Source organism: Schistocerca cancellata, chromosome 1, assembly GCF_023864275.1.
Source record: "Schistocerca cancellata isolate TAMUIC-IGC-003103 chromosome 1, iqSchCanc2.1, whole genome shotgun sequence".
NCBI classification, from domain to species: Eukaryota; Metazoa; Arthropoda; class Insecta; order Orthoptera; family Acrididae; genus Schistocerca; species Schistocerca cancellata.
This window is the reverse complement of record NC_064626.1, coordinates 305,951,788-305,967,290: the sequence shown is the minus strand read 5'-3', so window position 1 is coordinate 305,967,290 and position 15,503 is coordinate 305,951,788. Positions and strand designations below refer to the sequence as shown.

General features: G+C 35.5%; 1 protein-coding gene across 1 annotated transcript in view; it reads right to left on the bottom strand.

Moving 5' to 3' along the window:
• Positions 1-15,503, bottom strand: part of LOC126172641 (MAP7 domain-containing protein 1-like) — a 275,245-nt gene that overhangs the window by 62,492 nt on the left and 197,250 nt on the right. The window contains exon 9 of the mRNA XM_049920898.1: positions 1,946-2,084. Coding sequence (XP_049776855.1) covers positions 1,946-2,084 — 139 coding nt within the window. The remainder of the gene's footprint in view (positions 1-1,945; positions 2,085-15,503) is intronic.

Here is a 15,503-nt window from a genome sequence, read left to right as displayed (position 1 = left end):
AGTACAAGAGATGACAAAGGCCCAAAATATGGCAGCTGCTGGCTGAGCCTCATCTGCCTGTCATCCAGTGTAACCTCCTCATCCCTACAGGCACTGTTGGACTGTTCATACCTTACCTGAAATTGGTGTGTTTATATACAAGTCAACAGCTCAGTTCTCATGATTTTGTACTGCTTTGGGCCACAAAAGGGACAATTATTCCATGGGCTCAAGGTGTAACAATTACCTGGGTTGGCCTGCCGAGGCAGTGCCTTTCCACTATGACCCCAGGAATTCAGTGCCAAGCCTGTCCCATCTCTGAATGAATAAAGAGCTTTGTTGCTGAAAGTAGTAAGCTGAAATATTGTGCCTGCCTGTTGACAAGGCCATTAGAGAGGAGCACAAGATTGGATTCGCCTTAAGCGATTCAAGGTAATCATGGAAAATCTAAATCAGAATGGCTGAACGTTGGTTCAAACCATCATTCTCCTGAATTCAAGTCCAGTGTGCTAATCACTGCGCTACCCTGCTCAGTCTGTGCCCATCAGCTACCTCTAACACCTGCAATGCTTTGCTGCTAGACTTCCACAGAATCACCAAACCATTGGGGCCTCTACAATGCGTTTGGTTTAGGAGGTAACAAGCAGAACATTGGACAAAGATTCAAATCCAAAAACAAGGCAAGCTAATGGTGCCAAAGCTGTGTTTTAAGAGAAGTACAATCCTGAGCTTGAACAGGAGAAAGATTAAAATTATGGTAGGTTTAATGACTGGCCACATAAACTTCAGGAAACACCTGCACATGATGGGTATAGAGAAGTAAGTGTAGACTACGTGGTGAGCAGGCCCAAACCACATAACATTTAATCTTCCAATTCAAAGCACTGGAGACCAAAAGATACGGAATATTTGGGTCATCAAGCCCTGATGAAATTGTGCCTAATAAAGAACTAGTAAAGGTCTCCTACTGCTCTTTAAGAGTATTAGCTGGTTTTACTAGAATGACAGGGATAGTAACGCACAAAAACTCAATCCTGGTGCAGGCAACTTTGAGCTAAGTCCACAATCGTCCCACCCCCCACCCTCAAGTAAATCATTCAATTCATAAGGCTTATTCTATCATTCCCTACTTGCCTTGAATTTCAGCCCACACGCACTCAAAGGTATGGAAGTGGTGCAAATTTTTTTTTATCAGTTTGTGTTGGCAATATAGGGATAATACTTTATAGCAAGAACTCCGCAAGCAACAGTATGTTGAACCAATTTTATTAACACACTACTGGTTTTGTGGCTTACAGCCACATCATCAGGTGTATATCTAAACAACAAGAAATAAAACTGGTTCTAGATATAGCTGTTTTCAGAGTTCTTTATACAAAAGGTACTACCCCAGTTGCTGATGTCCCAACCATAGAGTCACTTGTAATGGGGAAACAACAGGTGGCAATGAGGGAAATTTTAAATACTATTAATTTAATAATTACAACGTATTTTCCTATCAACTGGAGCCTACTTTGTGTGGAAAAATCAATACACTGTAACAATCAACAGTTGCTGTAAAACCAATAACAAGCATCATGAGCTAGAAGATGAAATGAATATTTTTAAAATTATAGTGTGAACCTATAAATGAGTGATTACACTGGAAGACAATGTTTACTATTTCTCAGGCAAATAAGTTCAGTAATTTTCAGATTCTATTTTTACTAGTCTTGGGAAGAAAGAAGGGTATGGTTTGTAAATTGAAATATTTTTGCTTGTTTAGATACCTTATAGCATGATGTTATGTCTACATACATTATTTAGAAGAAAATCTTCATTTCATAATTGTATGTAACATGAATAATACATGCCTTCTTCCATGATTATTTGGTGGACACATTTTCAACAAACAACTCATTTTACGAGCAACTTCATAAAAAATGAAACATAGTAACACATGATTTACCAATATAGAATATCAAACCTGCAATTTCTTTATTTCTTCAAGCCTCATTAATTCTCCTCTTGAGGTAGCCATTTGCGAATCCAATAGACCTGCTAATTTCTTGGGTGAGCCACAGCTGAACTCACTCATCATTAAACTTGGAGGAGTGGAATCGGCTCTGAAATCATTTCAACTGTTTAGTATACTACCAGAAACTGAAGAAACCATAAGGTTATACTACTACATTTTCACAGCAAAAAATAAAAATATGAAAGTGAAAATAAAGAATAAAAAACTGACTTGCAAAGAACACAATTATATGAATAAGACATATGCTTCTAATGCAATGAGAATTCAAGAATAAAGAACAACTCAGTTACAGATTACAGGTGACGAGTGTGATCCACAGAGTATGGGAAAAATGTGACAAGGCAGGTAGTTGGGTGAGTGTTTCTCTTCCCACTGTTTGTATCTCTTATAAATACTGCTACACATGACTCAGATGTATACCTACCATGCAACAGCAAAATACATTACACCAGAACCACAAACTCACGTTTAGTGTGCACTCTAAGCTAGCAACTAAAACATAAAGAGAATGGTCTTGATTGAGCTTCTCTGGAAGCATGTAGATGACAGGATATGGTTTAGGTAGAACCTACGACTGGGTTCAAGGGACACAAGTATCAAAGATCTGGCCCAGGCACTCTCCTTTTGTCCTGTTGTCTTCCTCTCTCTTCACATGCATTCTGGTTGAATTTCTATTTATTTTTTCAAGTGTCTTTGCCTGACGGAGAAAGAATTTTCTTGAAAAACTAGCATTTCCTATCATATTTGCATTGCATTGAACAATGAGTTTTTGAGCTACCCTATTTCATTTAATCTTTATATAAAAACATAGCTGTAAGGCTGATGAATTTTATAGAATAAAGAAAAATGATTGATATCCAGTGAAATACATGCAAAAATGCACTTGTCACAATGTTCTGAAATGTTACCAGAGATATACACTACAGTGTCTGAATAATAAGAAATAGTAAAAAGTCATTGATTTCAGGCAGCTTGCACACCGCAATGCTTCTTTATCCATAGTTTTATTGGAGGTTACCTTCCAACTCTCTCAGATCTAACCCAACCAAACAGTTTAACATGCAATTTGAACTATGGTGTAACTAGGTATTTAAATCAACTCGAAGTATTAAAAACCATTTCTAGTTCCAGAAATGTATAAGGCTATTCAGAAAACGTATCCTGTACCTTCTAAGAACTAATTAATACTGAATCAATTGAATGACTATACCACACAGCAGGAATAATTAAACAATATGCTGCTGTTCTAATTTGTATGACAGAAATGATTATCAATATAATTAGAGAATAGTTCAAAGAAACAGTTGTAAGGATAAAAACTCTCTCTTACATATGTTGATTTTATATTCATGTTGTGTAGCTTCAAATAAATAAACAAGCAGACTGAGTTGAGAATTAGAGTATTTTTTGTCAAGGAGACAATTACCTTTCTTTCGTTTTTAGAATGATTTTGTCGGGAGTCAGCCAATGTTTGCTCCACTGAAAACGCAGGATAGTCAAAGGCCCTTGCATGTGGCGAATTTTAATGAAGAATACTGCCACACGAACAAAGTCTATGCTACAAAAACTGTCAAAAATAATGTCGTATTGGAATTCCTGTCCTTTTAACAACGTGAATACAATGCAGCCAGAAGATTCAATCAGTCAACTAGTGCTAATAAGACAGCGAAGAATATCAAGAACAAATACGGACTAATTATTATAAAAAAAGAAGAAAATTCATGCTGTATAATTACAAGTAGTGCAGTGGAACTATACTACCCAAAGTTGCACAACTTTAAAATGCAAATTTGTTGCTTTGTGATTTGAACGTCACAAAAGCGATACTACCATACTTAAAAAAAAAAAAAAAAAATATGCTGACCAGTTTTAATGTTGTAACAAGGCTTTATCAACTGAATAACTGAAGAAATACAGCTTAGCTATGTGTTAAATAATGAGTTGCTTAGCAAATAAACATCAAACATTCATACAAAGGAAATGAGAATTATATAGATGGGTCACAAATACAGTGTCCAAATATAAATATTTCAACACTACCAAATATTTTGGACAGTACATGAGCAATTTGTTGTGATACAATTAAGAGTTTAGCACCTGACAACAATTTCCACACTTTGCGATGGCAGCGGCAGCAGCAGACGACAAATTCAACAAGACAAAAATGCGTCTGACGAGTGTAAAGTGCAGTGATTTTTTTTTTTTTGCAGTAATTGTTTTGACTGGAAAGGTGTTTGTGTAAAATACAACATAGAAATTTTTAAACAGGAATGTAAGAACTATAGTCTGAACAGTAGGTGAAGTGTAGCCGCAACCAACATATATACTCATTTCTGGATTCTAGACATATAGCTATAAACAAATAGCTTGACACAGCTTTAATAGAGAACAATCTCACCATGGAAGGGTTTAATCAATTAGTATTAGAGCAATTTGCCTTAATGAATAACAGATTTACAGAAATAGACAATAATTTACAAAAATCGAGAACAGAGTAGATAGCATCGATAAGAAACTATGCTTCTCAACTTAATGGCAGAATGGGCAGGTTGGAAAAATGATTAGACTTAAGATTCAATCAACTTGCTGAACTGGACGAACAGCTGGGTATCGTGGAGGACAAAGTAGAGGGCAAACTGGAACATGTACATAAACTAAAATCTTACCTAGGTAGTTTAATACAAAGAATTCAAATTTTAGAGGGAGATTTACTGCACACTAAAGACATCTTACAGAAGACTACAAACAAGAATATTAATGTAATACGGTATCATCTATCATTAAGGAATCAGAACCAACATTACAAAAGCTAGAAGTTGAACAAAAAAACAACCAGACTTAAGGACACAAACAGTAAACCTATGGAACCTTTTTTTTTTTTTTTTTTTTTTAGAATAAATCCATACCTTCCATAACCACAGTCATAAGTGACAGACTGTCAACAGTTAATAATAATGACCAATTCTTAGTTACTACTAACAATGTACTACAGATTAATAATAAAAGACAAGAACTAACAATAGAGGTTGTCGATCTGATAATGACGAGTAAGTTAGTAAGTAACAGTTGTGATAATTTCAGTACTTTATTAAGTAAAGGACTAAATCACAAGTTTCTGAAATTCACGCCATCAGGAAAGATACACCCCATTTTATTTTTGAAATCATTTAAAGGTATGTTACCAAAAAACCAGAAACATGGATAGATTATAATCAAATAAGATTTGTCATAAGCCATATGATGGGTGTTGGTCCGCAATGGGGAACGCTACTATTGGAAAACTTTAGAACTTACCAAGATCTGAAATTGCCTTCAAATCAAAGTACTGGAGACATCGGGAATGAAAAAGTTATGGCTGTGAACTGTTGTGTTTAAAACCATACAATAATAACTCTTGGAAAGTATACAGGAATTTTGTTGAGTGGCACTTTAATGAGGCTAAGTTCTTAGATGATCGTACATGAGAGAAAATTTTGTTAAATGTAGTTTTCAGCTTCCTCCCATGGAGAGTAAGAGACAAACTTTTGGACAAAGATTTGAGTAATGTTGATAATTTACTAGAATATTTAGAACAGAGAGAGACCATTGAGATACAATCAGAGAGATGGCAATCAAATAACAACAGCAACAACACTCACTAACACAACATGACAAATGGGTGTTACAGTAGAGGACAATGGGGAACAAGAGAAAATAATGTGAGTATTCTGTACAGAAGGTCCAGTTGTCAAGATGATAACAGAACAGGATATAGGCAAGGAAATGGTAACAATGATACAGAACACCAACGTTCAATATTTAACAATAATATTGCTAGTTTAATAAGATATTACACTGAAAATACATTAATAGACGACCTCTTAGAAAAAAGAACACAACCTGTTAAGTAATATTTTCAACCAAAACTTAATGGAATAGTCAGGCATGCACCAATAAGAATACCTCATGATTCTGGTAGCAATATTAGTGTAGTAGACTATGGGTCTTTAAAACAATGCTATATGTTACATATGTTTCCAAGAGTACTTGTAACAGGAGTTAAAATCACAGGGATAACATTAATCATAAGCAAATCAATTCATGAAGAATTCTTGAATACATTTGGATTGAGTGGATATACACGAGTACCCAATGTTTCTAGGTGCAGGATTAAATATACCAACTATTCTCAGAATAGACTAGCTTGCACACGGTTACATTAGATTTTTCAAATGAGCTCAGTATGATTTCCTTATGGACAAGACAGAAATACAGTCACATTAAAATTTGATCCAGTGACTATTCGAGAGGTGAATCTTACATCAGTAGCTAACCTAGTCAATGATGATGACAAAAAATTACATGATTACAACCTACTGGTAAATCAAGTGGATACAGTTAACAAGATGAGTAGATCAGAAAATCTCAAAACAAACAAGAAAAAGAAGATGGCATCTTTATTAAGAAGTCACATACATGTTTTTCATTGAGCCCACGACTTATAAAACACTTTGTTTCTACTCTAAAAATTAAGCCACACAATCCATTCTATACAAGACCATATTCCATACATGTTCCTATGAAAATGCAAGTGCAAAAGGAAAGTGACAGGATGATTAATCATTGAATCTTCTGAAAGTTGCTGTAACAACCCCTTAGTTGTAGTCAATGAACCGATGGAATTGTGAGACTAGTATTAGATGCAAGATGTGCTAATAAAATAATTGAACCTGAAAGAGAGAAACCACCTACAATAGAAGAAATGTTAACCAAATTTACAGGGGCAAGATACATCAGCACAATGGATATCAGTGATGGATATTTGCAAATACAACTTCATAAAGACTAGAAAGTAAACAGTTTTTCTATTTTAAGGACGATCATACCAATATCAGGTTTTAGCTTTTGGATTAAACATTTCAGTTTTCGTGTTTACAAGACCCTAGGCAAAGCCAATGACTTAAGAGATAAGATTTTAATTTACACTGATGGCATTGTAGTTATATCTACTAAATGAAACCAACACTTACAAATGCTACACGAATTTCTAAATAGACTGATATCACAAGGAATTACAATTAAACTATGAAAATCACAATTTGTTAGGAATGAGATGAAGTTTTTGGAACACACAGTGAGTATGAAAGGAATAAAACTGGGTCCACATACACTAGATGCTACTGAACTCTGCCCAGAACCTTCAAACAGAAGGCAACTAAAGTCTAATTTAGGAATGGTAGAATTTTATAGAAAAAATTTTCCACGTGCAGTATTGAATGCACCACACTTATTAAAATTATTAATAGCAAACACATCCTAGAGTTGGGATGAACATTGTACAGAGCAGTTTAACACTATAAGGAAAACTTAATAAATTCACCTATACTACTTCACTCACACTTCACATTACCATTCCAACTATCAGCAGATGCATCCAACTATGGTCTGGGATGCTGCATATTTCAGGAACACATGCAGTACACAGTAGAGCACAGGAAATTAAGTAATTATACTATCAATGAAAAAAGACATTACCTGTAGCGTGGGTTTTCACAAGTTTAAATACTCATTGACAGGAAATGAAACAGTAATGCATAAAGACCATAATGCAATAATCTTCCTACTAAACTGCAGACTTTTACACAGTAAACTCACTAGATGGTCTCTGTTTCTGAAGGAATTTAAAATTTCCATTAAGCACAAGAAAGGAAAAGACAATTTTGTACTAGGTGCCTTATCAAGACCATCTGTTGACTTACAATCAAACCAGGATGTAAAGGGCAGAGGAACATTTGCTACATATTTCTTGAAAACTGATAAATATAAAAAAGATATTCAAACACTCAGTCATATGTTAACAACTCTACAGCAGCAAAATAGTAGTTTAAATACACACATTAAAAGTGTACAACAAAGCAACTCAGATCAGGATGAAAATTAGAAGATATGTGAAGGAATTTTGTTTCATAAGAACAAAAAAACAGATAAATGGTTACTATGCGCCACCAAAGATAGCACTGAATTACTTACTTGGTATGTACACTTAGGTTATGCACACTTTGGACAACAGAAAAGTATCAATACTTTTTCATGACCATGATACTTTAAAACATGAAAATTATGCTCCTGAATATTATGCACCTGTGAGATATGCCAAAAAGTAAAAATAAATACTTCAGAAGTACACACACTGCTGTATCCCTTTGTTCCAGAAGAAATTAGGGAGTTAGTGGCACTGGATTTCTCTGTCCCAATGCATAAAGGCTGGGGAGGAATGAGATACATCCTGGTCATTTTAGAATGTTGGTCAAAGTTGTACCCTCTAAGAAAAGCTACAAACAATAGCATAGTAAGTAAATTGTGAAGTCACTATTTTAAACAAGTTGATAAAAACTAAGAAACTGTTAGTGGACAATGGGAGCCAGTTTACACCCAAGAACCTCAAAGAGTTTTTGGTCAGGCAGAATGTAGACCATATTTTGATCTAGCACTACCATCCACAAAGTAATCTGTCAGAAAGGGTTACACGTGAACTGGGACATTTTTTCTGAACTTACTGTGTGACTAAAGTGTACAAAATTAGTCATTGAATTGGAATTAGTGTTGAATGAATTGCCACACTTGGTCACTAAGGTTTCAACAACAGAGTTAATAGGACAAGAAGTAGAAGGGGAAGATTTCCTGGAATTATATGTGGCCAGAAGAAAACTCTGTCCTCCAGTCAATGCCAACAAAGAATATTAAAGCAGGGATGACTAAAGAAGCTGAAAAGGATATGGGAAAAAGGCACCCCTATATTATACAGAGTGGGAGGTGTAGTCTTGGTCAGAAGTCGCAAGAGAAGTGACAAGTGTGGAAGGACAACGAGCAAGTTTTACCCTCTGTAGGAAGGGCCATTCATGATAGCCAGGATACCACATGCAATGGCAGTAATATTAACTGACCCAACAATCAAACAACCAGCAAAGAAAAGAGCATGTATAATACCCAGGATTTATGACCAAACAGAGATTAATTGACCATCCTCTTTTTTTCAAAATTGTCGGGTGTAACAAGCTTATCAGGCAGTTTTCAACAAATTAAATGATTTGGAAATAGCAGGGTTGATATAATGATGGTAACCCATTGTTTATAACAGTGGGGTAGAGGTAAGGCCAATATATGATGACACTACTATGGTATTAATAAAATGATGTATGTTGTTTTATGTGCCCTCCCTGAGAGGCAGCAAGAGAAAGGTGATTACATTATGAGTGAAGATGTTGAGAATGTTAGAACTGAACTACTCTAAAAATGAGGTATTAAATTGGACAGCAAACCCATGAAGAAAAACAAAAAAAAATTTTTTTGTTCCCTATAAGGGTTCCCATACTAATAAAGGTATTTGATATTTCTGCATGTGTAGAGTTAGTTAAGTAGCAGACCCTAGATAAGGAGTCTGTTCTCGATTATGAGGTTGTTATGCATGCTTTAGAATGTACATTATAATGAAAGAGATGTAGAACATCTACACTAGTATTAACTATGATAGCATTATGATTGAGTAGTAATTAAACCTTTCCTCAGTTCCTCCACATATAACCATGCTACAAGTCAATAAATATTATTTCTGACTTAGAGAAGTTTTATCAGGAATGGGTTATGACAAATTAACATTCATGTGACATAAATCATTTATGACATTTCATTTCCTGTTGTATAAGACATTTTATTTGGTTTTGGGCGCGATAATAGTGTATTTTATAATGGCAACTACACTTCATAATGTCACCACAAAAAGCGTTATGCAAGTCTTTGCATGCAAATGCAAACTGAGATCCTTGTGTTCTAATATTTGTTTAATGTATTTACTATGTAACTGAAGTATTTAAAGTGATACATTGACTGATCAACTAAGGTTGTAAAGGTACAAATGTTTCAGACTACGACTGCAGCAGTTTGTTACTCCTGAAAGGCGTAAAAATATGAAATAAATAAATAAATAAAAGGTCGACTTACTGTCTTCAGAGACAAACTGAAAACTTAAATGATGAGTCCAGGGTGTTCATAACTTGAGTTATTGTTTTACAATATTGTAAAAGTATTTCTCTCTCATGTATGTTTGTTTGCTTTTCTTTTTTACTCCCTTTCCTGCTAGTTCATTCACAAGGGATTGCATGTGTGAGGATACAAAGTCTTCCTTACGTATGTTGATTTTATATGCATATTGTATAGCTTCAAATAAAATCTAAACCAGAATGAGCTGAGAATTAGAGTTTTTCTAGTTAAGGAGATAATTATTTATATTTTTTTTAGAATTATTTTGTTTTTGTAGTCTGTTGTTCTTGTATTCCTTTCAAGCTAAGGGCGGTACCGAGAACAGCAGCAGAGATACCCCAGGCTGTGTGCAGCTCCCAAGGAATACAAAGACTGGAATGTAGAGCTGACAAAAATGTCAACAGGATATACAATTGTTTCAGGTGTGAGAACGAGACTGGTCAGTCCTGCTTGTACATATTCATCTATGTTTATGAAGAAATAATAAATTGTTATTCTGTATTTGAGGAATGGTACTCCTTTAGACTTATCTTAGAAGAAAGATTAAGGAAAGGCAAACCTACATTTCTAGCATTTGTAGACTTAGAGAAAGCTTTTGACAATGTCGACTGGAATACTCTCTTTCAAATTCTGAAGGTGGCAGGGGTAAAATACAGGGAGCGAAAGGCTATTTACAATTTGTACAGAAACCAGATGGCAGTTATAAGAGTCGAGGGACATGAAAGGGAAGCAGTGGTTGGGAAGGGAGTAAGACAGGGTTGTAGCCTCTCCCCGGTGTTATTCAATCTGTATATTGAGCAAGCAGTAAAGGAAACAAAAGAAAAATTCGGAGTAGGTATTAAAATCCATGGAGAAGAAATAAAAACTTTGAGGTTCGCCGATGACATTGTAATTCTGTCAGAGAAAGCAAAGGACTTGGAAGAGCAGTTGAACGGAATGGACAGCGTCTTGAAAGGAGGACATAAGATGAACATCAACAAAAGCAAAACGAGGGTAATGGAATGTAGTCGAATTAAGTCGGGTGATGCCGAGGGAATTAGATTAGGAAATGAGACACTTAAAGTAGTAAAGGAGTTTTGCTATTTGGGGACCAAATAACTGATGATGGTCGAAGTAGAGAGGATATAAAATGTAGACTGGCAATGGCGAGGAAAGCGTTTTTGAAGAAGAGAAATTTGTTAACATCGAGTATAGATTTAAGTGTCAAGAAGTCATTTCTGAAAGTATTTGTATGGAGTGTAGCCATGTATGGAAGTGAAACATGGACGATAAATAGTTTGGACAAGAAGAGAATAGAAGCTTTCGAAATGTGGTGCTACAGAAGAATGCTGAAGATTAGATGGGTAGATCACATAACTAATGAGGAAGTATTGAATAGGATTGGGGAGAAGAGAAGTTTGTGGCACAACTTGACCAAAATAAGGGATCGGTCGGTAGGACATGTTCTGAGGCATCAAGGGATCACCAATTTAGTATTGGAGGGCAGCGTGGAGAGTAAAAATCGTAGAGGGAGACCAAGGGATGAATACACTAAGCAGATTCAGGAGGATGTAGGTTGCAGTAGGTACTGGGAGATGAAGAAGCTTGCACGGGATAGAGTAGCATGGAGAGCTGCATCAAACCAGTCTCAGGACTGAAGACCACAACAACAACAACTCCTTTAGTAGAGTAATGTGATACAAAACAAAAAAGGATTCTGTCAAGAGTCAGTGACGTCTGCTCCACTCAAGATGCATGGTAGTCGAAGACCCTTGCACAATGAAGAAAGTCAGTTTTTTTTCAGATTTTGACTTTTATCTCTTATTTACAGCAGAAACTGTAATCTTTCAACATGTTGCTGTAGTATTTGCCTCATTTCTTATAATTACCTATAAATGGCAGCCCTCAGGAAGGTGCAGGTGCAAGAATCTCAATTAGCAATTGGGCAATAATTACATAAATTATCAAGGCATATTGTATCTCTGGCCATCTCCATGCATATTGTAAAAGCAAAAGTTACTATTTTATTGATACTTTTGAAATCATATACATTGGATGTGATGATGCTGAACATTTGACCACCAGTGGCTGTCATGTAAGAGGAAGCACTAGTAAACAGCATTGTAACAGAAAGTCAGATTATTTTCTGAAGATATTCCTGTATCTGAAGAAAGCATAATGCATGAAATAAAGAAAAGCATCATGGGAAGATGGTTGGAGAGGCAAAGGTTCAATTCATAACAGAAAACCATTTGATCAATATGGGGAAGGGAGTTCTTTCAGTGACTGCTACACTGGAAAAATTCACACTATTTGAGGATATGCTTATTTAAAAAATTTGTAATTTTGTGTATACTGAATCCATCTCAATGAGCCTATTTTTGTATGAACATCTTATTGGTACCATAAAATTAAATAAATTCAATGGTGAAGTGCACTTGTTGTCTATGATATTAAATAAAGTGATATCAAATGAACAAAAGACTGAAAAATACATCACACAATGTGAGATAAATACATTTGTAGACTTAACAGCACAGAAACTAGTTGGTAGAACTCACAGACAATGTTAAGTCCTGTTCAGAACTGACACAAATGAAATGTAATATCTCATTTTTCCAGTCAATGTTGAGGTAGTGAGAAAGAGTAAATTTATCTGCAGCCCCTCTCTCCAATCTCACACACTTTTAAAATATTGTTTAAGGATCCTCTTCCAATAACACTACTAGTGTGGTTCACTAACATATCCATAAAAAGAAAAAAAACTGTGCCTAAATATTTATCTTTACCCTGAGATTATTTAAACTCCTATTGCTGAAGAAGTGTCTGGGTTCAAAGATTCTAATGCCAGTGCAAGCAGTAAACAGAGTACTGTCAGTAGTACCTTACTTGTTGTAGAGAGCTTTCAGCATAGTATTTGTGGAGCACTTGTGTATTCTTGGTACATACCCAAGTGATAGAAATAATGAAGAAAGCAGCTATGTTCAGAATCTCACAGGTTTGCATTCCAAAAATAAAAACAAATAATACGTGAGATCTCCTTTCTCTCAAAGGAATACTGAGGTGACACCAAGAACAAAAGATGCTCCTCCAAATTCTTCCCAAAATAAATCATTTTATGGCATCTGAACCCCTCAATTGTACTGTTCCATGTTTTGATGGACCACAGCCCATATGCCACGTTCATGTACACACGGATACCTATGTGTGTTTTCTGAAATACCTTCTTCTTTGAGGACACAGCTGTTTGTTTGTTTGTTTTTCCTTCTGATTCAGTGCAGGTGCATGACATATGGCCTATGGTCCATCAGAACATGAATCACTACTCTTCAGAGATTCAGATGCCATAAATTGAGCCTTTATTTCACAAAGAAGTTGTGAATTCATCTTCCATACATAGCAGTTGCTAATAGTGATGACACTGGTGGAGAGTAATAATAATATTTGTAACATCAGTGTCACTATTATTTAATCTAAGGTGTGAGAAGAAATATAGTTATGGTGGGAAAATGCAATCTATTGCACAACACCAGGTCACAACTAAACTGTCTGTATTAGGGAGAATATGAAGAGGAGATATTATGGGGAAAAATGTCCCGACTGTGTTCTATATCCACATAAACAATGCACAAGATGTTTCCTTTAAACAGAATACACAGTCATTATCAATACATACATTGCAAAATATTTGCTGGCACTCTATATAGAAGTCAACAGATAATGTCACAACTGTCTGTGGAAAGGGTTACAGGTTTGCGTCTAACCCTTTCTACACAAAATATACTTTTCCACTGCTTGCCCGATGGCCTTCCCATGTGGACTGTTTACCATCTAACTGCCTGAAAAGAAAATTCCAGTCAGGAAAAGGTGCAGATTACTGTCTGACCACACCAGCAGCCAACAATAAGTCTGCCATAGTTCAGGGAGACACAGCTAGAACAGGCAAACCATAGGAAGTTGTGTAAGGCATAACAGAAAGGGTCGGCAGGCCTGTGTCCATAATTTAATGAAAAGTGAAATGCTTATCACGGTGAGTGAACACTTTGATTTTATATTGTGGCTATTACAACATCAAAGTTGTAAGATATTGATGCTATTATGGTTCTTAATTCAAGTGCATGAAATGCGCTTTTCAAATTCATGGATTAATGCTTTCAAATGTTGTATTTCTCTGAATTTCAATTTCTTGGAAATTATGTTAAAGGGATATTCTATGCCAAAATGTAAAGACATTATCATTAGTCTTACATTCAAATATTTTACAGGAATTAGACAATATTTAATATTATCTATTATAACATTTTATATATTATATTGTTATTATTAAAAACCTAGATATCTGTGGCACACCGAAAGTGAGGGTGACAGCAAGTTATGTTTTTTGGAGAGCTCCTCATTGTACTACATGGTACACATTAATCAGAAATGACAATATGTAGTTAGTTCTCACACTAGAGGCAACAGTAAGTTTGCCATTATTACTTCTGGTGATAGGTGTCATAACACCAACAGAAATCTAGAAATTCACTGTCAGAAACTTCTGCAGTGATGCCTCTGACATCCACAAGAAATGACATTGACATGAATGCCAGAAAGGCAGATAACTGTGTCAGAAAGCTAATTCATCAACAAAACTGTAACAAGGCAAAATTCCAAATATTGCTGAGAGAAACATTTAAAAGTAGAAAAAACTATCCTTAACTTTTGGAATCATTGAGACTGCTTCTCCCTGATGTTATTCAATCTGTATACTCAGCAAGCAGTAAAGGAAACAAAAAAATTCGGAGTAGGTATTAAAATGCATGGAGGAGAAATAAAAACTTTGACGATGACATTGTAATTCTGTCAGAGACAGCAAAGGACTTGGAAGAGCAGTTGAACGGAATGAACAGTGTCTTGAAAGGAGGATATAAGATGGACATTAACAAAAGCAAAACGAGGATAATGGAATGTAGTCGAATTAATTCGGGTGATGCTGAGGGAATTAGATTAGGAAATGAGACACTTAAAGTAGTAGAGGAGCTTTGCTATTTGGGGAGCAAAATAACCGATGATGCTCAAAGTAAAGAGGATATGAAATGTAGACTGGAAATGGCAAGGAAAGCGTTTCTGAAGAAGAGAAATTTGTTAACATTGAGTATAGATTTAAGTGTCAGGAAGTCATTTCTGAAAGTATTTGTATGGAGTGTAGCCATGTATGGAAGTGAAACATGGACAATAAATAGTTTGGACAAAAAGAGAATAGAAGCTTTTGAAATGTGGTGCTACAGAAGAATGCTGAAGATTAGATGGGTAGATCACATAACTAATGAGGAGGTGCTAAATAGAATTGGGGAGAAGAGGAGTTTGTGGCACAACTTGACTAGAAGAAGGTATCGGTTGGTAGGACATGTTCTAAGGCATCAAGGGATAGCCAATTTAGTATTGGATGGCAGTGTGGAGGGTAAAAATCGTAGAGGGAGACCAAGAGATGAAAAAACTAAGCAGATTCAGAAGGATGTAGGTTGCAGTA